Source organism: Xyrauchen texanus, chromosome 1 (assembly GCF_025860055.1).
Source record: "Xyrauchen texanus isolate HMW12.3.18 chromosome 1, RBS_HiC_50CHRs, whole genome shotgun sequence".
In the NCBI taxonomy this organism is placed as follows: domain Eukaryota; kingdom Metazoa; phylum Chordata; class Actinopteri; order Cypriniformes; family Catostomidae; genus Xyrauchen; species Xyrauchen texanus.
The window spans coordinates 36,577,371-36,601,573 of record NC_068276.1 but is presented as its reverse complement, the minus strand read 5'-3'; the positions used below and the strand labels follow the sequence as shown (position 1 = coordinate 36,601,573).

The following is a 24,203-nucleotide window of genomic DNA, read 5'->3' as shown; positions in this document are numbered from 1 at the left end:
ATTATTTGTACACACAACTTAGGTCTACCGGGCTGGGTGAAGGGCATTCTGCTATGACCAATATTGTCCTGTTAAATAAACGGTTTCTTTGTGCAGTGATTTAATCAGCGTGCCGGTTATTTACTTTTATGCTACCTTTATGTGCTTTTTGGAGCGTCAAAGATTTGGATACCATTCACTTGCATTGTATGAACCTACAGAGCTGAGATATCAGTCTAAAAATCTTTGTCTGTGATGGCATAAGGGTGAGTAATGATGAGACAATTGTCATTTTTGGGTGAACTATTACTTTAAGAAGAAAAAAATGAAACGTGAAATGTCGGAGGACGGAGGGAGGGCCGAAATGGAAGATCAAACAGCAGCTCATCACGTTGTTTATGTAGGAAGTGCTGGAATTACCCAATCCACTTCCCATGTAATCAGTACTGAAACTATTTTATGTCAGTGGGAATGTGTAATCTTACGTTGTTTTAGGTCAAACCAAACGTTCTAATTCACAGCGTCTTATGGAGGTTACCACATCGGAGGACAACAGACACTCTCAGAGTATTTCGAACGCAACTATTCAACAATTCATAAGAATATGGTGTTAAGAAGTAGCTGAACCCAGCAGCCTTGCGTGTTATACCGAAATGGCGACTTGAAAAGCAATGTTGGAGCGGTATATAGCCTACTAATGCCTGCTGTGCTTTTAGTGTTGTTTTGCACATTTGCTCTGCGATGGAATCATGCCAGCTGCGAGCAATCTGTTTACTCTCTTCTGCGTGAGTCAAACGCTCAGCGCATGGATCTCGGCAGTGTCTGGAGTCCTGCTGCAAGAGGGGCAGTGGACCGCAATGGGGACGAGGTACGCTGGCCAAAACACACCTCTGTGTTTCTAAAAAATATATATGATCATAAATATTACAATTTAAGACGTATTGAATGAAAATAAAGAAAATGAACGTGTTTAGATCACTTGTCATATTATACAGACACCTTATATATTCAATATCAGTTGAATGTAGACATCTTTCATGATAATGTGCATTAATTTGACAATAGCACCAGTCATATTGCACTGTTGCATGTGTTGATCTGTGTTGCAGTGTGATGTGGTAATGAACCTGTCTGCCAGTCAGCGATGTGACTTTGTGAAGAACACACAGGACTGTGCTTCAGATGAAGGATTTATCAATTACCCATGGGTCACCTTCTGCCTGTTCTCACCTCATCTACTGCCCCTAGTCATCACACTCTATGTAAGGGTACAATTAGCCTAACAGTAAGCTCACAGTTAAAGCAACAGCCCACCCTAAAGGAAAATTATGTAACTTACTCACCCTCATGTCATTCCAAACCAGATTTTCTTTCTTGTGTTGAATACAAAAGAAGACATTTGGAAGAATGGTTGTTCTCGTGCACATTGCAATGACAGGGAACTAGACTTTTCAAGTTTCATTGAAAAGCATGCAAAAGCACCATAAAATGTTATGAAAGTCATCTATAAGACTGGTTTGCTATATTTTACGTCTTTTGAAGCCATAGGATTGCTTTTTGTGAAGAACAGGCCCAAATTTTAGGTTGTTACTCACTGAAAATCTTGACATTTGCACTTGCTCTCCTGGGCGCTTTCATGAGTGATGAAGCAATGTCTGGTTTGTGAATAGATTTCTCTTTTGAGGTCTGAATATCAGATTGATATTAGACTTATTGGTTTTCGAGTTCAGCTCACTCACTCAGTGATCTGATTGCAGTAGGTAACAGCAGCTCACTGTAAAGAAGTATTATTGAGGATCGAGAAAGTTTATTGACTTGTCTTTTCCTCACACAAAGCTACTGTATTAATTCGGAAGATATAGTGCATGAGTGATATTGAATACTTTTACGATGTGGTGTTTTTGCATCCTTTTTGAAATCGTTAGTGCCAGTCCCCATTAATTGTGATTGCATGGTAAAAAATTACTAGTGCATTCAAAATATTTCCTTTTGTGCTCCACAGATGAAAGAAAGTCATTCGGGTTTGAAATGACACAAGTATGTGAAAAGAATAACAGAACTATTACTTTAACGCTGTGGTTTGCTGGACGCTCTAAAGGGGTGCCGTATTTTTTTTAAAGTTTAGAAACCGCTGCTTGAATATGTTATATTAGTGTTTCGGGTATTTCTTGGAGAGAGGCAAACTTGTTTTCATATCATTATACTGGAATTCTTATGCTAAAACCAGTGATAAGGTCAGTCACGCTCTGTCTTTTTTGCCATCAGGTTCTCTGGCTGTTTGTGCTGTTCCTTATTCTTGGGCTGATTGCGTCAGACTTGTGAGTTTTTGTGTTTTGAGAATGCTTTAAGGGTTATTATTGGTAATTCTTTGTGGTCAGACACTGCTCTTGAGGACCACCAGTCCACTCATATTTACCAACACTCTACATAGCTTGGTGTGTAATCCTCACTCTGTGGTAATTCAATCTGACTGAATCAGGTGTAAGTCAGGTGTTGTTCGTGGCTGTAATCTCTCAATCGTTTGTATCTTTCCAGTCTTCAGCCTGTCTGAGATGACAGTGAGTTTCACTTTTTAAACAAAATATGGGAAGTGTGTTTCACACTACATTCCGCTTTTCATTATACGTTATATTTCCCTGCTGTGTCCAACTGCATTAATTATATCTGCAGCTCTTTTCAAGCTAATGTGTGTAATTGTTTTCAATGTTTAAACTTTTTCTCTTATCCCAGCTTAATATGCAGTGTCAACTTAAAAATGTAAACACTGTAGCTCTGTGGCACTATCAAAACTTTCCTCTGTTTTAGAAAAATACTCCAGAAGAGTCTCTATTCCTTCATGTGAACTCGGGCAATATCAAGAGAGCTGACTCTTCAGCCATGACCCTGTCTTTATGGGCATTGTGTTGACATTTTAGTATGGATGACGTGATTGACTTCCCTATTTACTCATGTGACACTCCATTTCACTATTTAGTGAATTTTCCAAGTCTTTTTATATTTGAAATGTTCTGCTTTTTGAAGATCAAGAAGCCAGTTAGTTAGTCTTTGGGTTGCAAAGTTCATTCAAATACATAGCTGTAAAAGAGCATAAATTGCAATATAAATATGTGTATTAATAGAGTGTGATGTGTATTTTGAGCTTTAGTATGAGTATAAAGAAGTTGTGTTGAGTATGTTCTGTGACATGGGTTGTAATATACTAACATTTTTGTGTTTTGTAGTTTCTGCCCAAATCTTTCAGCCATCTCCTCCACACTAAGACTGACTCATAACGTGGCCGTATCCTTTAAATGGTTAAACGTGACAAACGTGATAGCATTTATAGCACATCAGCTCATTCTTTTCAATTGTGCTCATTTAGCTGTGGTTGGATTATTAATTCGACTACTCCTCCTGTGAAGGTGTAGATCACACATTTTTGAGTCCTTACCAACCACAGCAGGGTCTTAACCAACAGAGGGGTTGTTCTTAAATGGTTTTGCTTGAGGTATCCGATTTTACATTGGACACAAATTGATGACCCAACCCACTTCAATAAAACAATTGACTTAAAATCAAACATTGAAATTAAATAGCAAAGGCAAATAAAAAACTACATAGGCTATAAACATTTCACTGTGCAATGCACATGTTTGCTAGTTCATGTAGTCTGGATCACATTTTCTTTTACCTCATGGTGTTTAGTTCATGCTTTTCAGGGATCAGGGCATGTTGCACAACCTGTCCATGTTGGAATCTGCATAATTTAGTAGGCTTCTGTCAAGTGACATGAATTTGCAGCAAAATACCATATACTTTGATTGTATACACGGCCTTTGATGGTAAAACAGCAAAAGATATGGAAAGCATTTTGAGTTCACTTTCCATTTAAACATTTATTTTTGCTGGCTATTAGCAGTTTTTCAATTAAATCCTTGTGTGTTTTGGCTATGGAAAGAGACCAAATGTGTTTGTGTGTGTCATGTTTTTTTATGTTGTTTTCTGTAACATTGGAGTGGAACAGGGAGTGACATTCCTGGCTTTTGGAAATGGGGCTCCTGATGTGTTTAGTGCCATGGCTGCTTTTTCTCGCCCTCAAACCGCTGGTCTTGCCATTGGAGCTCTATTTGGTGAGTGAACAGCACTTGAAAGTATTGTTAAACACACACCAAACCTTCCTCACTCCCTCACACACACAGACATAAGAGCATTTTAGAGTATTTAAAGGTGAAGCGTGTCATTTCTGTGCCACTAGTGGCAACAAATTGAATTTCAAAATGGTCATATATACGGCCTGACTGGGCCAAGTAGGTATAGCTGCAGGCCGGAGACCTCTAAATTGGGGCAGAATCTCCAAAAGAGGGTGGGGTTACTCGAAAAGGGGTTTGTGCCCACTTCAAAAGGGGGCGTCACTTCCACACAGGTTTAGGGTTAGGGAAAAGATCAGGGACTCTTTATTAGGGCTGAAATGATTAGTCGAAATTATCGACAACGTCGACAATAAAAAAATTTGTTGAAACAAATTTTCGATGTCAAATAGTCGGTTTGATCTCATTTAATGTAACATGAGATCACATTAAACTCAAATGATGACACACAAGAGCAGCACTGCAGCTAGCGCAAGACTGAAGAGAGGAATAATTACAAAACTCACAGTCCAGTTGCACTCTAAACTTTCCAAACAGCCTCAGGTGATGGCTAGATTGTAAATTATGAGGGAATTATAAAAAAATGAATAAGTACATTCAGAAGAACTCTCGATGTGGAATAAGTGGAGCCGGAGCTCTTTAAATTAATCACCCTGGTGTTACATCTTAAATGCAGTTATATTTAATGTGTTACAGCTTTATTCATGTTCAGATATGGAAGCAGGTCATGTAAATAACTACAAACTCAGATCCACACTCTGTCACAGAGACACTCGTCTCTCAGGTACGCACAATTAATGCAGCTAGATTATAATGTGATGTCTTGCGTCTTATTGAATCATAATATGTCACTGTGCATTTCTTATCTTGAAGAAAACTGGCAATACGCAGCTTTATTAATAATAGAGAGTTTATTTTTTTGTGAGTTAAAGATGGATTGAAGTGAACAGAAAGGTGAGAGAGTGTAGTCTTCACCCCAATATACACTGCAGCAAAATATGTTTTGATTTGTTTTGGCTTGTTTTCCAATATAAAATTCTTAAACTGCTTTAAAACAATGTACATTTACTTTATCAGCTATAATGCAGAAGAACAGATTGTTATCTGAGAATGTTGAATATTAAAAATACAAATATTTTAAAATATCTAAAAATCCTTTAAATAAAATATGCATTCACCTGAGAAGCAGCATATAAGATATTCAGACTTGCTTTTAGAGAATTGATCTTGAATATGAGTATATTTTGTCTTTCATAGAAAGTATAACCAAGTGATAAAATACACTTGTATACAAAATACACTTATATTTAAGATACATTCTCTTAAAGCAAGTCTAAATATCTTATATGTTGCTTCTCAAGTAAATGTATTTTGTTTATATCTTTGCTGGTGGTTTGGAGCTCTTGCTCCTTTTTGGAGTTCTGCCTACAGCTATATCCTTCTCGGCAAAATAACATTGCCGTAACTAATCTGGGGCGGGACTATCTGTTTTTCGAGCAGTGGGAGATGGGGAGATTTGTTTTTTGCAATTAATTTTGGTGCCGCTTGCATACTTCACCTTTTAAGTTTTGTGTGGTACTTTGTGTACCTCCTTAAAGATTATTCAACTATAAAAGACATAACATTATTATATAGATTATTTCATATAAATGTATATATTTTTCCATAAATTAAAGGAATAGTTCCCCCAAAACTGAAAATTCTCATCATTTACTTACCCTGATGCCATCCCAGATGTTTATGACTGTCTTTTTTCAGCAGAACACAAATTAAGATTTTTAGAAGAATTTAGAGCTCTGTCAGGTCCTTATAATGGAAGTACACGGGTGCCAGCATTTGACGGTCCCAAAGTCACATTTAGGCAACATAAAAGTAATCCATGCAACTCCAGTCAATCAGTGAATGTCTTCTGAAGTAAATCGATATGTTTGTGTAAAAAATTTATTGATAATTGAAATGTTTTAACTTTTAAAAAGCACCTGTGAGCATGCATTAAAGGACTGACAGAGCTCTGTCTTCTAAAAATCTTTATTTGGGTTCTGCTGAAAAAAGACAGTGATACACATCTGGAATGGCATCATGGTAAGTGAATAATGAGAGAATTTTCATTTTTGGGTGAACTATTCCTTTATATATTTATCGACATTGAATATGGATAGTTTATTGCGCTACAACATTTTTTTTTCTAATGTGTATTTTTTTTTCTAGGTGCAGGGATCTTTGTGACAACAGTGGTTGCTGGGAGTATTGCTCTGGTTAAACCTTTTACTGTGGCGTCTCGGCCATTCCTTCGTGATGTCATATTCTACATGGCGGCTGTGTTTTGGACCTTCACTATCCTCTATAAAGGCCACATTACCCTGGGAGAGGCAGTGGGTCCGATAACCATTTTTCAAATAATCTGATCTATGCAAACTTTTCATTCAACCATTTAATTTTACACATGCTTTTCATTCTGTTCGTTTCATCCAAATTCCTGCAATCTTTCCTATTCCTTTGCTGCATATTCCCGCAGAATGCATAAGAATACAGTTTGACCTATACATACATTTTTTGGGTAAGATGTTGCCAAGTTGTTTAACATGTTTTGTCTTCCCCTCTTCTTTTAATCTTTTCTGCAGGCTATCTGGGGCTGTATTTTGTATATGTTTTGGCTGTGGTCGTGAGTGCATATGTGTACAATCGTCAGAAGCATCAGCTGAATGGCTCAATCCAGGGCTCAGCTAGAGCACAAGGTGAGGAGACGTATATTCACACACCAAACACTTTCTAACCTCCTAAAATTCGATTGCAATTCCTGAATGAAGAGTCACATTCTTTATGCAGAAACCTTTGTTAACAGATAAGTGCGATTTATTCAAGTCTACCTTTATTTAACCAGGTTGGTCCCATTTTTTTTTTTAAAGATAGACCTGGCCAAGAAAGGCAGCAACCCGATCTAGACATTACAAAAGATACTACATATAGTTTAAGTCAGAAGTTTACATACACTTAGTTAACTGTGCCTTTAAGCAGATTCTAGATTCCAGAAAATGATGTCAAGCCTTTAGACAATAAGCAAATTAGCTTCTGATAGGAGGTGAACTGAATTGGAGGTGCACCTGTTGATGTATTTTAAGGCCTACCTTCAAACTTCGTGCCTCTTTGCTTGACATCATGGGAAAATAAAAATAAATCAGCTGAGACAAGTCTGGTTCATCCTTGGGAGCAATTTCCAAACTCCTGAAGGTACCATGTTCATCTGTACAAACAATAGTACGCTAGTATAAACACAATGGGACCATGCAGCCATCATACAGCTCAGGAAGGAGATGCATTCTGTCTCCTAGAGCTGAACATAGTTTGGTGCGAAAAGTGCAAATCAATCCCAGAACAGCAGCAAAGGACCTTGTGAAGATTCTGGAGGAAACAGGTAGACAAGTATCTATATCCACAGTAAAATAAGTCCTAAATCAACATAGTTTGCAAGTGAACATGAGGACAAAGATTTTACTTTTTGGAGAAATGTCATCTGGTCTGAGGAAACAAATATTGAACTGTTTGGCCATAATGACCATAGCTATGTTTGGAGGAAAAAGAGTGAGGCTTGCAAGCCAAAGAACACCATCCCAACCGTGAAGCATGGGGGTGTCAGCATCATGTTGTGGGGGTGCTTTGCTGCAGGAAGGACTGGTGCACTTCACAAAATAGATGCCATCATGAGGAAGGAAAATGATGTGGATATATTGAAGCAACATCTCAGCAAATGGGTCTTCCAAATCTACAATGACCTCAAGCATACCTCCAAAGTTGTGGAAAAATGGCTCAAGGACAGCAAAGTTCAGATATTGGAGTGGCCATCACAAAGCCCTGACCTCAATCTGATAGAATTTCTGGGCAGAAATGAAAACGCGTGTGTGAGCAAAATTCCAGCAACTTATTGTGAGAAGCTTGTGGAAGGCTACCCAAAATGTTTGACCCAAGTTAAACAATTTAAAGGCAATGATACCAAATACTAACAAAGTGCATATAAACTACTGACCCACTGGGAATGTGATGAAATAAACAATTATTCTGACATTTCACATTCTTAGTAGTGATCCTAACTGACCTAAGACAGGGAATGTTTTCTATGATTAAAAGTCAGGAATTGTGAAAAACTTTGAAGTATATAAAATGTATTTTAAAGTTTAAATGTATTTGGCTAAAATCTATGTAAACGTCTGACTTCAACTGTAAGTACTTAAATCAACAACATAAAAATGCAATCAAATCAAATGATTCTGTATTATGACTGTCCTCTCCAAATGCTGAAAGAGGAGTTCTGAACTAGAATATACAGCTGTCCAAAGTATTAAATGCACATTTGTTTCCCACCATTTTCACAAATCCAGATCTGGTACTCGCAATGCAAAAAAACTGCTTCGCACTTGTCTGTTGAGGGCATGCTTAAGTGAAGATTTTTTCTTTTTCATAGTGAGATTATAATTTCTGCTGGGTTTGCCTTTCAAGGATTTTGTGTTGTAAGATTAATGCTGTTCTGGGCAGATATTTGAATTATGATTTTTTTTTTTTCTTATAGAAGAGATTCTATCCTCTAATTCATATCATGAACCTTTGAATGGAAGCATACAAGAACACGGTGGGTCACTTCCTGCGTGGCTGGGATTTCAGTGGTTTCATAAGGCGTGTGTGATTTTATTTTATATAGTTTTGAATTCCAAAGACTTTCAGCAATATGGGAGTTTTGCAAGCATCTGCAACTTGTGTTTGTGTGTGTTTGCATATGCTTGGGTAATAATGAAAGTGAGTGAAACTTAATTTTGAGGAAGCTCTGTGTGGTGTGAACTTGTTGCTCTCTGCTTGTACATAAAATGTTATGATTGCGTGCTTCCCTGGCTCTGAAATATCACTTCTAAAAATGTCTATTTCTTTCTGAAATGTAGACAGCTGGTTTGTGTGTTTCTCTACATTATCCATGTTTATACTGAATGTTAAATAAATTGCATGAATTTGTGTTTTGTGTATACTGTATGTGTGTAAAAGTGTGTCGTTTTGCATATGTTTCGGATGAAGAGTATGAGCCTTTGCTGCCTTACACTCAATCAACCATTCAGATCTTCCTGAATGCCATTAACCCAGTAGACAGCCGGACTTGGAGACGGCGGCACTGGAGTGGCAAAGTTCTCAAAGTGATCAAGGTGACATTTGCACATTCTCTTTCATGATTTCCCTGGTTCCACTCAATAAATGAGGCATGCTCCATAGAAGTTCTTTTAATAAACGTGATTGTATTGCATTGAGAGATCGGGTCTGATATCACTGATGAGAAGAGCATAAACCTGTATAAATGTTCTTGTTTTAACTCCACTTGTGATTGGTTGATGGTGGGAACCTTCCATTCATGCCTGTGTATTTTGAGTCTGGAACTTTTTTTTTTTTTTAATGGTCTTGATCTCCCCTTTCATTCCTGTCTGACTTTGTAGGTGCCTGTAGAACTGCTGTTACTGTTGACCGTTCCTGTGGTGGACACAGATAAAGAGGATTATAACTGGAAACGTCCTCTTAACTGTCTTCACATAATCACTGGGCCTCTAGTGTGTGTGCTCACCTTCCAGTCTGGAACCTGTGAGTCAACCTGCATTTGTTCTAAAACATGAAAACAAACCAGTTTCACAAACCAGTTTCACAGCAATCTCGCTGCACAGTTGAGCCATCTGAAAAGTAGAGTTACAACCTTTTAACACCCTTGTTAAATTGGCTCTTGTTTACTGACAAGGCAAATAGTGGTAGGGAAGTTCTAACCTTATGTAAACCGCACATTGTCATGTGCCTTTACTTGCACCTGCTGCCTGTTATGGTAACTGTCAGAGGAACTGAAATTCTTATATTTAAAAAAGATAAATGTTTATGCAAATATCGTGTAATCACTTTTCGTGTTCACTGTGTACTATTGTTAAATAGAGGTGATTGAAACTAGGGATGAAAATAATTTTAACTAGGGCTGTTGATTTAACATGTTAATTTAGTGTGATTATGTGAAAAATGAACACAATTAATCATGCCCCCAACCTGTACTTAAATTCCATATTAAGGAATGTTCCTATCATACCACAATTCAATGTACAATGGTAATTTACTGCCTTGATGTATTTACAAAAATGTGATGGTAGGGGGCAGTATGTGCAAATCCAGCTGGACAGGCGTGCCTAGTCAAACCAAGGAGAGCAGGCAGCTGAGCCAGGGAAATGTTGGGGTGATCGTTCTTTTTCAGTGATGGCTCTGAAGCTATGGAATAGTCTGCCTTTGCATATTAGAACTGCATCCACAGTGGTATCTTTTAAATCTCGCTTAAATGCGTCTCCTGTGAACACTTTCGATTTGCATTTGGAGGGACTCCAAATGTTTCATGACAACATACATCAATCACTATGTCAGCGTGTTAATGCATGACATTCAAGCACAACAAAGTCAGAAAAGACAAAGAAAGCACGGAAAACTGCTCGCTGTTTCTCTCAGATGCATCTGTGTGTGTGTGTGTTTCCCATTTTCAGATGGGATGGTCATTTCCTTTTTAATTTCATATGCGTTTTTGACCACATTCGTATGTGTTTTTTGTGATAAAAAATGTTGACACCATTTAGACCTGTATTTAGCGCTGACCACCAAAAAAAGCATTTTATTACCTGGTGTAAATGGGATCTTAAACACCCATAAGGTGCCAATTATTCGTTCAGCTTTTTATTAATTCAAATAGTATTATCACACTACTTTATCTCTGTGTCTAATTTAATGGGCAGAACTCTAGATCTAGTGACCTGTAGTGAAACGTATACTTTATTATTATTCTCCCACTCTAAATTTACACTGCAAAAATGAATGACAGCTGTAACTAAACAATGCTACAAATTATCGTGAGATAAAAGCGGGATAATCCCCAGCTAAATTATTTTAATGCACTTTTTGTGGAGGCAACCATGGGTTCTTCACCTCCACGTTGTGCATTAGTCAGCCAGTTGTTTTCACAGAATAAACCCAGACAGGGAGATCAGGACCCAGACATTACATTTTGATTTGCATTTAAATTATGTAATTATGTGAAAAGAAAGTACTTGCTGAACATCTGAAGTCCATCTCTGGTTTACGTCGAAGTTCTTTTGGTTTAATCAGTGAAAATGATGACTCCTTATCCAGCCTAATACAAGGATACTTGCCAAATAATCAAATAAATGGGCAGGGAGAAATTATTTGCGGTAAAACTTTGTAATTGTGTGAGAACAGCTGAAATCCACCTCTGGTTTGTGTTTAAGTTCTGTTTGTGTTTATTTTGTAATTAATGAATGTCTGACTGCTTATACATCTTATTAAAAGACTTGCCAATAAATGCAATTAAAACATGGGTTTGAGTTAAAATTACCATACTTGTAGAGATTGAACAGCGATCCAAGAAGCAGGAAAGATTGCACGCAATACCCGGATGAGCGGTCTGATATGTGATTGTTACTCAGAGATTGCACCCTTGACCAATTAGAATCAAGTATTCTGTAGAGCTGTGTAATAAAGTTAACGCACACCTAGCCCTTACTTACCCAATAGCATTGGTTGAGCAAATTGTTAATTGTTGAGAAATAATTAATTGGTTAACTGTCTACATCCCTAATTAAAACAAGTGATCTTCCTCTCTCATTCTAGATGGTTTGTACCTCATTCAGGGAGAGGTTCCTGTGTGGGTGCTCACAGTTTGCATTGGAGTCTTCCTTTCTGCTCTAGTCTTCTTCACTACCACAAACGAACGTCCTCCTGCATATCACTTTGTATGAGTCTTTTGACTGTTTTTGTCAAAATATGTGTTGCCATCGGCATGAAATGGCCTCTCGCCATTTCATATGTGTACTATTTACGCATACATATACTTAATTTGATAGTCACTTCTGTTGTTCTATTAATTCTTTTTGTTTATGTCTGTAGCTGTTTTCTCTGTTGGGTTTTGTGGTCAGTGCTCTGTGGATCAACACTGTGGCATCAGAGATTGTCAGTGTGCTGCACCTGCTGGGTGTTGTTCTCAGTCTGAGCAACACTGTACTGGGCCTCACCTTGTTAGCCTGGGGCAACAGCATAGGAGGTATAAACTCACTTACAGAGTGAAAAATCCACACACAGAACAAAATCTTCCTATTTGTATTTTCCTTTGACCAATAGCCCATCTCCTTGTTTGTTTTAATGGCATTTTTTTGTTTTGTTTTCAGATACATACATACATACATACATACATACATGCATACAAACAACGATCAGCCACAACATTGAAACCACATGCCTAATATTGTGTAGGTCCCCATCGTGCCACCACAACCGTGCCAACCCACATCTCATAATGGCATTCTGAGCTGATATTCTTCTCACCACAATTGTACAGAGTGCTTATCTGAGTTACCGTAGACTTTGTCAGTTCGAACCAGTCTGGCCATTGCCCATTTGGCACCAACAATCATGCCACATTCCAATTCACTGAGATCACATTTGTTCCACATTCTGATTCTGTATCTGCATGATTTATGCATTGCACTGCTGCCACATGATTGGCTGTTTAGATAAGCGCATGGATGTTTGTTGGTGCCAGACGGGCTGGTTTGAGTATTTCTGTAACTGATCTTCTGGGATTTTCACACACAACAGTCTCTAGAATTTACTCAGAATGGTGCCAAAAACAAAAAACTATCCAGTGAGCTGCAGTTCTGTGGATGGAAATGTCTTGTTGATGAGAGAGGTCAACAGAGAACGGCCAGACTGGTTCAAACTGACAAAATCTACGGTATCTCCGATAACCACTCTGTACAATTGTGGTGAGAAGAATATCAGCTCAGAATGCTATTATGTGATGCGGTTACACAATATTAGGCAGGTGGTTTTAATGTTGTGCGTGTGTGTGTGTGTATATATATATATATATATATATATATATATATATATATATATATTATACACATGTATATAATCATTTTCCTACCTAGTGAAGTATGTTTGTTTTTTCACAGATTGCTTTTCAGACATTACTTTAGCTCGTCAGGGATATCCACGGATGGCCATCGCTGCTTGTTTTGGAGGCATTATCTTTAGTATCCTTTAACCTTTGATCTATGAAAAGTTTTCATCTTTGTGTATGTGCTATAAAAACTGTATTAATAATATTTATTTTTGATATAAAGTATTACATCTCAAGGTAAATAATAATAACCATTTCCCCATTAACACTGAGAGATCTTTGTATGCCTTTAACCATCTCAGACATGATGTTTGGTGTGGGTCTGGGCTGCCTGCTGCAGATGTTCCATCATAATCACATTGTGATGGTAAGTACAAAGATGCTCTACGTACAAGGTCTGAGTGCTCCGAGTCAGACTATTGTTAATGTTTAGCGATTATGATGTGTTGACTGATGGAGGCTGATCTTTGTATTTGTAATCTGTGGTCAGCTGGAGCCAGAGGGATCGCTATGCTGGGTTCTTTCAGGAGCACTTGGTCTGTCTCTGGTCTTCTCCTTCGTACTAGTTCCTCTTCAGTGTTTCCACGTGAGCCGGGTCTATGGTGTGTTTCTCCTGATCTTCTACATCATCTTTCTAATCACCGCCCTCCTCACCGAGTTCAAGATTATCCAATTCTGACTTCAGCAGGAACACTAACCGGACAAGTGCAATGACTCTCATCAAATTTATAAGATGATCTAGTTTTTTTAAATGTATGTAGGCCCTAATAAAAGTTTTGATCTGAGCCAGTAATTACTGTACACTAATTGAATAGTCCTACCAAGCAATGAAAAAGTTGAATCATGAAATTGTGGTCTGTTGTTCTTTTGAATCAGGGGAGTGGTGGTGGTGTAGTGGTCTAAACCACATAACTGGTAAAGGGGTCCATGCCTGTGGTGTTTGCATTTTATGGAAATACCTGTAATATGCTCAGTGCTAGCAGCAGATTACAAACAAATCAAGTACTTGTATTTAAATAACATTTAAAAATAGCTGTAATCATTTTTTTTGTTTGATTACGTGATTACATATTAATGGATAACATTACACTGATAGTGGAGATGTCTCAGCGCTTGACCACTGGATTTAGAAAAAAAATAATTTCACACATGTAACCATGTCTTTGAAAGGGTTTTGTCCATCGAATGCATCAAAATACACAAACACACCATTTCATATTCATAATCCACACATAAATGTCAAACCTATTGGATTAGTGCTTTAGTGAAGTTGGCTTTAGTTTTGTGAATTGCTTTTGTACTTCGCTTCAAAAATGTAAATGAGTGCACTTTTGCTTTTGTGAGAACTTCTGAGACTAATATAACAGGACTGGGCTGCGTTTCCCAAAAGCATTGCAAGCTTATGTTGATGCAATGCTTTTAGGAAACAGCCCTGATTTGTTAGCACACATGCATGTTGTTTTTCATTTAGCTGGTGTTTTTCACACGAATTTGTTTTCTCCATCTTGTATAAAATTTAAAGTACATATCAGTTAAAGTTAGTTTTTGTGTTTCATGCCCCTTTAAGTAACTTTTTTTTTTTTTATCAGGCAGAGTAAAACACAAAAATCATGTCACTTCTCATATTTTGATTCATCAAGTAAATTTTATTAATTACATTTAAGCAACATTGTCAAAATGGATTTACCCTACTCAAATGCAAATAGCATTTTAATAAAATTACGTAACAAATTATAATTTCAGTCATGTAACTTGTAATCAGTATCGGACTGCAGAAGTAATCTACCGAGCAACGCTTGTGTTTGAAATCAGCACGTGGATTAAGTACCTGCAGTTTCCGCTCCAAACCATCAGATGTCACTCTAGCTTCAGTGCGCTCTTTGAACGGGAGAGCGCAGAGCGATCCGCGGATGTTTTTTAGTAGATTGAGGTTACGTAGCATTGAAATTTAATCAAATGTACCTGCTGTGACATACAGCAGTATCCAGTATATCCAGTTAGAAAGTACGCCAAGCTAAAGGCCTGAGCCGTTGAATTTAATTACTGTTATATAATTTATTTGGTCGAAGCAAACGATGTCAGCCAGCTGCGGGCGGAATCCTCCTCCTTTCCCTGATAATGAAGATCAGGAGGCTGAATTAGACAGCCGAGTCCTGGACAGCGATGATGATGATGAAGGGGAGGACATATTCACCGGCGCTAGAGTGAGAAACCTGTTCTACAATAAATTATATTTTTTCGTGGTCTAATTAAGGCAAATATATTAGTGTAATTTGATAAAATCTATCTTATCGCTTATAGTCAGTGCCTGCAGCGGTCGTGAAATTGTGTCATGATTATTAGCTGTTATGGTGGCGTTATTTGAATGTCTTTGTACAGAGTAAACCGGTCACACCCACGTCTGCTCCTGATGAGGGCCATGAGGGTGATATCTTCAGTGAAGAGGGCTCTTACATTAAGAGAAATGCTCATCACACCACTAATGGCCTTAACTCTGATGAGGAGCTGGATCTGTTCACTGGTATTTCCCACCACTCCATTACTGCTGCATTTCTCTTAAAAACACTCGCATTTGACTTCATGCAGGTCAATTGGCCTCTCAATTAAAGTTGAAAATTTGAGGGAAAATGTATTACTTAAAAGTGCACTCAGTAGTTTTTCCACATAAAAAAAAAGTGTTTCTTCTAAAGAAATGAATTGTCATTTTGAAATATATGTATACAATTGTGATCACTCATATGAGATAAAGACTATAATCATATTATAAAACCGTTTTTTATTCTACATGTAGAGGGGTCCCCACATGGGGGCTGCCATGTCAGGATCACATGATCAGCTGAATGCTACTTGCTTAGGAACAATTCACCCAAAAATGAAAATACTCTCATCATTAACTCACCCTCATGCCATTCCAGATGTGAATGACTTTCTTTCTTCTGCAGAACACAAATTAAGATTTTTTAAATAATATTTCAGCTCTGTTGCTCCATACAAAGGAAATGAATGGTGGCCAGAACTTTGAAGGTCCAAAAAGCACATAAAGGCAGCATAAAAGTCATCCATAAGACTCCAGTGTTTAAATCCATATCTTCAGAAGCAATATAAGTGTGGGTAAAAAAACAGTTCAATATTTAAGTCCTTCCTTTACTAACAATCTACTTTCAAACAGCCCTCCTATGCACATTCATGAGAGTAGTTCTTCTGTTTTTTTCCAATTAGCATTTTTCATGCATATTGCCACCTTTTTGTGCAAAAATTATTAATTAATTTTTTTCCATTGGTTTATCACTCCCATTTTTGTATTACTCCTTCCTGGCCAGTAGATGGCAATTTGCAGAAGAAGTACTCTGTCCACGTGTAGGAGGGCTGTTGAAAGTGTAAATATAGTAAAAAAAAAAAAAAGAATGATTACTTATGGATTACTTTTATGCTGACTTTATATGCTTTTTGGAGCTTCAAAGTTCTGGCCACCATTCGCTTGTATTGTTTGGACCTACAGAGCTGAGATATTCTTCGAAAAATCTCTGTTTGTGTTCTGTAGTTGTAAGAAAGTCATACACATCTGGGATGGCATGAGGGTGAGAGAATTTAAATTTTTGAGTGAAATGTCTCTTTAATATCAGTAACCACCTTGTTATTGGACACTTACACTCCTGGATTAAATTTATCATTGCATATGGTTAATAGTAAGTTTTTGCAGTGGCATTGGTTACTGAAAACATTTGTGCTTAAATGATGCTGCATCGATGCCCCTAGGCGTCAGTATAAGTCCAAGACGACAGCCATATTGGCCAGTGCAACATAAACAAAAAAATATTGAGTGCACCTTTAATAAATCGTGCCAATATCATTGGCTTTTTCACCATGGTTCTCTTTGCGTACATTCCAGAGGCCACTGTAGAACTGACACTCACCAACACAACAAGTCAAGGGAGGAGAGAGATTGTTGGCCCGACTGCATCAGGTTCCAACCCCACACATGTTTCTAATTCCATACATAAACCTAGCATTGTCACAAAGACCATGGAGGAGGTACAGACACAAGACCTCTCTTTTGACTTAAGTTGCAACAAGTTTTAATTTCAACAGTTTCATAATTCAAACTAAATTCTGATGTATTTTAACAGTTGGAGGAGGAAGAGAGTGGAGATCTATTTGAGCTGAACATAGCTGTCACCAACCCAGAGAAAATGGGTATGTGTGAACTACTTGCATAATCGAGTCAAGCTTCATTATCTGGATGTTCAGTTGAGAGTTTAAGTGACTGTGTCCCTCTTGTTTAATTGTGCTGCAGGAGATGGCATGAATGCCTACATGTCTTACAAAGTGTCGACTCAGGTTCATCAATGTTCTCTCTTTATAGTTATTTTTGATTGTTCAAAGCTTTCTACATCAGCATTACACTCTCTGACTCCACGCTTGTCTCTCTCTCCAGACTACATTGCCCACGTTCCGTAATAAGATGTTCACTGTGCGTCGGCGTTTCAGTGATTTTCTGGGTCTGTATGAGAAGCTGTTTGCCAAACATTCCCTACTGGGCTGCATCATCCCACCTCCACCTCAGAAGAGTGTAGTGGGTAAAGAGTCTTGCTCCTAGTCTAGTGGATTTGTTTTAGATAGTATACTGAACTAGACATTCTACAGTGGTCCAGATCAGGGTTTTTTCAAATGTTTTGATGCCAAGGACCCCCAAAAATGATCCCTGCCTAGTGAAGGACTCCTGTTCTAAAATATAAAGGCAGCTGTATAAAGACCCATTTATACTGTGTGAAAAAGAGTAAGCATGTTATTATAAAGACTAGGGCTGGGTACTGCTAGCTACCTCACATTTACATTTATGCATTTGGCAGATGCTTTTATCCAAAGCGACTTGCAGTGCATTTATTACAGGGAAATTTCCCTGGGGTTAAGGGCCTTGCTCAAGGACACAATGGTGGTGGCAGTGGAGATCAAACCATCAACCTTCTGTGCTTTAGCCCACTACGCCACCACCACTCCATGATATTATATGTTTTTCAATGCACGTCACGATTCGATATGCCGCAATTAGTCATGACATCATGATTGAATTCCACTTTAAATTCTAATTTATGTGGATTTATTTCAGTTATAATATTCATTTTGCTTACACTATGAAAGAAATCCTCTTTCAGCTAATGCTTTTATTAATCATACAGATGAACTAAATGTTATTTTATCATTAGTTTTTCATTATTTTGGTCTCATTTTTATTTTTTTTAAATATTCAAAGTGGTTGTATTAATAAATAAGTCTTGAAAGTGCATATATTATATTGAAGATTGCGATTAAGTTGAAAATCTATATTTTTTCCTGGCCTTAGATCCACATGTGTGAGAGAGTCTCTCTCGTGCCTCAAAAAAGCATCTCTGACTGCACTGAGGAACACTGCTTACCAAGTTTGCACTTGTACAGCCTGCTTCTTCTTTATTAAAATGATGGACATTATAGGATTACACAAATAGTTTAATATAAATATCATAATACATGGATCTAAAGTATTGATACAATATCGTGAGAAAAAGTATTACGATATATCAATATTTGAACAAATTGATACAGCGCTAATAAAGACATTTTGTTGGCAAAATTAAATAGTTGGCTTTTATGTTGTCACTTAGAGTAATTTTATGTTTATAAACCTTTACAACAACAAAAAATCATTTGACTTTTCAGTTCAATTGAAATTTATTTGCGGTCTTTGGAAAGCAGAATAAAACTGAAAGAATTTTGCATTTTTGTAAACCCCCTTTTTTTTCTCTCTCTCTCTGGAATTTTCCACAGACCCTTTAGCACCCCAATGCAGCCCCAAATTTGAAAACCCCTGGTCCACATAACTGAGAATCTGTGCTCTGCTGAGTCTGGTCTCATTCTCTCTTGCTTCATGTCATGCTCACTCTGAGTGTGATGTGTTGAGTAAGTGCGTGTTTGTGGTTTGGTGGTGTGCCACAGGGATGACTAAAGTGAAAGTAGGGAAGGAGGATTCATCTTCATCAGAGTTTGTGGAGAAAAGACGAGCAGCACTGGAGAGGTGAACACACCCATAATTACACATACACATAAAACACACTTTTACATGCTAAAACACAAACCTAGACTCAGAGTCAAATTCTTGAAGTTCATTAAGTAAGTAAGGGTGTTATGCTTGATCACTAAGTGTATTTATTTGTTTTATTTATAATTGGTTATGTTTGCTAGAAGTTTGTTTATATGTTCTGTAGGTATCTGCAGAGGATAGTGGCCCATCCGTCTCTGCTGCAGGATCCTGATGTCCGGGACTTTTTAGAGAGAGAGGAGGTAATCACTGTCATGTTTCTAAACACATCATCTATTTTTAGTGAAATGTTTTATATCTAAATGGGTTTTTTGTTTTAGTTGCCTAGGGCATTGAATACTCAGACATTGAGTGGACCTGGCCTTCTAAAGATGATAAACAGAGCATCAGATGCAGTGAATAAGATGACTATTAAAATGAACGAATCAGATCATGTAAGAGGATTTTAGTAGCTACATATTCTCTCAAAGTCAGCTGGTTGGTTGCATTTAGGGAGAGCGTGACACCTGTGCATGTACTGTATGTGCGTTACACAGTGGTTTGAGAGTAAGCTACAGGAGGTGGAGAATGAGGAGCAGTTGTTGAGGAGACTCCATGCTGCTGTTGACTCATTTGTAAATCACAGGAAAGGTGAGAGTGCAAATTATACCTTATAGCCAATGTTACAGATAGATCCTGTTCCAAACCATCTCTGTCTTTTTCTTCCCATAGAGTTGTGTAGTAATTCAGCAGTGTTCAGTAAGAGTGTGGCAATGCTGGGTAGTGTGGATGAGAACTCTGCCCTGTCTCGTGCGCTGTCACAGCTGGCAGAGGTGGAGGACAAGATGGAGCAGCTTCATCAGCAGCAGGCCTTCAGTGATTTCTTCATCCTCGCAGAGCTGCTGGCCGACTATGTCAGACTGTTGGGGGCCGTGAGGGTTAGAGAGTGCAAGCACCTATACAGATATCCAGCCTACTAGTGATGATAAACAGAGCATAAACTGTGCCCACCACACACAAAAAGGAATAGTTCACCAAAAAATGTTAATTCTCTCATCCTTATGTATTATCAAAATATAGGATCAAAATATTTTAATGGAAATATGATGTCTGTTTGTCCATACAAATGAAGTGAATGGTGAGCAAATTTTCAAGCTCCAAAAACACACAATTGGACTCACATGGTTTAAATTAATAGTTGGTCCACACAATGCAAGTGAATGTGAATTGTGGCTAGAACTTTAAACCTAAAAAAAGTCTCCAGTGGTTAAATCCATGTCTTCAGAAGTTATATGATTGGTATAGGTGAGAAACAGATCAATACAGATCAAAAGTCCTTTTTTACTATAAATCTCCACCTTTGACCAGCACCGACCAGTAGGTGACAATATGCATGAAGAAATTTGAGTTTGAGATGACATTAGGGTGAGTAAATAATGAGAGAATTATCATTTTTGGATGAACTATTGAAAGGGAAAATATATTTCAGTAACCAGTTAATTATTATCAGAAACTGAACTTTGTCATGAATGATGCAGTGCTGTATTTTCTGTGTTGTATTGCTCTCAGTGCTGTTTCGAGCAGAGGATGAAGGTGTGGCAGCGTCTGCAGGAAGCTCAGAGCACACTGCAGAAGAAACGAGAGGCAGAGGCCAAACTGCTCTGGGCAAACAAACCTGACAAGCTTCAGCAGGCTAAAGATGACATCAATGAGGTTAAACCTTTAACACTAAATGCCTAATGTAGCAACTACCAACCATTGCATGTATTATTAGGCCAACACAATGCAATACATAACATCCTTGTAGGAGGTTTTTGTTGAATGAAATTGTATAATAAGATTGGTTACTAATTTAATGTTACAAAGGAGTTCTGCACCAATTTATGCATCGTTAATATCTGGTGCGTTGAGAATCCGCGCACCAAACTAATTGACTTTTCGCTAAGCCCCGCCTTAAAGGCGCTTCTGACCAACATTTGCTCCAAGGTAAATTAAAGATAATAACTGAATATTAATTCATTGAGGCTATATATTGATTCAAGTCATAATATAAGTGATAATAAAACAGTTCACAGCATCAAAATGAGTGTGTTATGAGACGTTATAAACAGTTCTGTACTCTTACAATACTGTTATTAGATGTGTAATCGTTTGCCTTGATTCTGATTTACAGTCTACAGTTTTTAATCAAATTACTGTGTAATTGAACCATTCCTTTTACTAAAAATGTCTGATTAATATGCATAACAATGCCACTCTTTATACCAGCCCACATAAAAATATTAACCATTCCATTTATGAGAATATTTTGCCATAAACTGTGTCATTCCCAGCAATCTCTCGCTCAGTTCAATGGGGAGTTCTGCTGATCTTGTCAGAGTGAGCAACTGTAACCAAGGGGGGCGGAGCTTAGCATAAGGTCAATTTGAATTAAAAAAAAAAAAAAGAATGCGGCTTGAAGTCCAAAATCCAAATCAAGGAGAGGAAAATTTTATTGAATATATCAAATGTGCAGTGTGACAAATAAAACAATTTAACAAAATTGCACAACAAATCAGTGATTGTGCACAAAAAAAGCAGTTTGTGTTTGCCGGGTGTGGCCCCAATGTTCCAACACCATCCATTTACATGGCTAGTCTATTGGGTTGGTGAGTTTTTACACACTCCTTATTGGATTCCGACTTCCATGGCCACTGGAAAGTTTTCCCTTTTTCTCCCAATTTTTCTCCGGTCTGAGGCCGTCAACCCACGCATCTTATCAAGTGGCTTGTTGAGCGTGTTACTGCGGAGACATGGCGTGTGTGGAGGCTTCACGCCATCCATAGCGGCATCCACGCACCCCATTAATGTGAACCACATTATAGCGACCATGAGGAGGTAAACCAATGTGACTCTACCCTCCCTAGCAACCGGGCCAATTTGTTTGCTTAGGAGACCTGGTTAGAGTCACTCAGCATGCAAACTCCAGGGGTGGCAGCCAGCATCTTTACCACTGAGCTTACCCATTCATTTCACAAAAAAAATGCTGCAGTAAAATTTAGGCTTGCTTGAGCATTACGTTTCCTTTCAAGTTCTGGCTTTCGTATGTGGACGTGTTTTTAAAATGTCAATTGGTGTTACTAGTAGGCTGCGACATAAGGTATGATGCCCAAAGACATAGGGTGTCTTATTCATTGTGAAACTGTGTTTTCTTAATGGCATGAATCACACCGAAGGTCTAGACTGTAAATGCACAGTCCACCACTGACGCTAACAGAGATGTTCTCTGTATCTCTGTGCAGTGGGAGTCTACTGTCAGTCAGTATGAGAGAGATTTTGAAAGAGTCACCTGTACGGTGCGCAAAGAAGTGCTGAGGTTTGAGGTAAGACCTTTTTTACTGCACTGCACTAAATGTAGGAAATGTCACAAGTGCAGATCAGTATAAGATTAAAAACAAAATGTGTGTGTATATTGGCTGTTGCAGAAAGAGAAAACCAGAGATTTCAAACAGCATTTAGTGAAATACCTAGAGTCTCTTCTTCACACACAGCATCGGGTAAGAGTGTGTGTGTGTGTGTTTATGTGTCCATATATATCACAACTGGATGCGCTTTCATTACATTTTTTTTTTTTATTCAGCTGGTGAAGTGCTGGGAGGCCTTCCTGCCAGAGGCCAAAGCCATCGCCTGATCAGTGTGTTCTCTCACACACTCCTAACCTTTGACCTTAACAGACAATCAACATTTCTCTCTTCTTCTATCCTTTGCTCTCTTTGTTTGTAAAATAACATGTAATTAATACCTTTCAATGATGATGAATTGACTAGTTTTCACTGCTGGCAATTGAATGTTGAGTTGAAAGTCAGAGCAGCCTGAAGCAGGAACAGCAGTGTGTGTGTGTGTGTTTTAGTGTTTTCTTTAAGGTTTGTGACGGTGCTTAACCTGTATAGTGTTTTAGTGGATACATTAAACTGCCTTGAAGATTGTTGAGTCTCATGCTCTTCTTGTCATGGATGTGCACAGGGATGAGACTGAACATTTGAAGTACATAATCCATTCTAGACAAAAATAGAGAACATTTTAGAGGACAAAGCCAAGCACTGCACCCAGCCTGATACTGCACCACATTTTTTAAATAGTACCAAACGTTATGGTATGATATAGAGAATGAATTACAGATTATGAAGGGAAAATAATGTTTAGTGATGTATGGGAGATTTCTGTTGAAGTAAGCCCCAAAATATGTGTTGATAATTTTAATTGCACTTTTGATGAATATTTTATGTTCTCCACCACATGCACTGATCTGGACTGGTCCAGATAAAGGTGGACATAAATTTCTATATAAAAAAAAAAATTATATGAACTTGTCAAAAAGTACTCAGTTTAATGCCTATTTTGTACTGAGGATGCTTTTAGCCTTAAACATTTAAAGTTCTACTGGCATATTCATGTTATCATGCTACCTGTAGGAACCAAGGCTGTAGGCACTGAAGGGGACATGTCATCCTCCCCATATTTAAAGTAGAGGTTGATCAATAGAGGTTTAAAGACTGACCCTCCCCTCCCATTTTGAATATTTAGATACAGCCTTGTTGGAAACACATAATTATTTGCATATGTATGTATTGTAATTGTTTAACAGTCCTGTCAAACATTTGGCCTATTTGATTAAAATAAAGAAGAAAAAAAAAGGCATTAAAAAGTGTTTGCTTTCTTAGTTTGTCATCAGTGAGGTGAACCTCATCTGAAAAACACAATTGCAATATCTTTAATGTCACTACAGCATTTGCTAGTTGTACAATAATCCGGTTCGGACTGTATCCAGCAGTGTCAGAAATTAAGGGGCAGTATTTGCCCCAGAATTGATTTTCAAGGGCATTTTTACATTATGAGGGCATATTTTTGTAATTTACTGCATAATTTAATAAACTTAAAATCATTAAAATACACATTTGAATCTGAGTATTGTATCACCTCACATTTTGAATGATAATACATTTAACTAAACAGATTTTATTCTATCAGATGATGTAAACAAAATAGAATGAATTCAGTTTCTGAATCAGGTTTCTACTCACGTGAACATCTGAAGACTGACAAA

At 37.8% G+C, this 24,203-nt stretch overlaps 2 protein-coding genes across 3 annotated transcripts; both read left to right on the top strand.

Annotated features, from left to right (window-relative positions):
- Positions 1 to 327: 327 nt before the first annotated feature.
- On the top strand, positions 328 to 14,062 carry LOC127644652 (mitochondrial sodium/calcium exchanger protein-like). 2 transcript variants are annotated; one of them, XM_052127945.1, is made up of 15 exons: positions 328 to 847; positions 1,089 to 1,241; positions 2,245 to 2,297; positions 3,201 to 3,258; positions 3,983 to 4,088; positions 6,315 to 6,482; positions 6,728 to 6,841; positions 8,668 to 8,727; positions 9,132 to 9,286; positions 9,572 to 9,713; positions 11,778 to 11,899; positions 12,054 to 12,207; positions 13,121 to 13,201; positions 13,371 to 13,435; positions 13,559 to 14,062. In XM_052127945.1, the coding sequence occupies exons 1-15, from the start codon at positions 677 to 679 to the stop codon at positions 13,745 to 13,747; spliced, it is 1,791 nt and encodes a 596-aa protein (XP_051983905.1). In that variant the 5' UTR covers positions 328 to 676; the 3' UTR covers positions 13,748 to 14,062. The 2 variants fall into 2 exon arrangements, with proteins under 2 accessions (XP_051983905.1, XP_051983913.1); XM_052127953.1 differs by having other exon boundaries at positions 9,162 to 9,286; positions 13,559 to 14,059.
- Positions 14,063 to 14,925: 863 nt separating this feature from the next.
- Positions 14,926 to 24,093, top strand: LOC127646329 (sorting nexin-1-like). The gene is made up of 15 exons (XM_052129887.1): positions 14,926 to 15,272; positions 15,448 to 15,589; positions 16,958 to 17,100; positions 17,196 to 17,262; positions 17,363 to 17,406; positions 17,504 to 17,645; positions 19,039 to 19,117; positions 19,308 to 19,383; positions 19,462 to 19,575; positions 19,678 to 19,771; positions 19,853 to 20,058; positions 20,690 to 20,833; positions 22,402 to 22,482; positions 22,585 to 22,656; positions 22,740 to 24,093. The coding sequence occupies exons 1-15, from the start codon at positions 15,144 to 15,146 to the stop codon at positions 22,788 to 22,790; spliced, it is 1,584 nt and encodes a 527-aa protein (XP_051985847.1). The 5' UTR covers positions 14,926 to 15,143; the 3' UTR covers positions 22,791 to 24,093.
- The last annotated feature ends 110 nt before the right edge of the window (positions 24,094 to 24,203 follow it).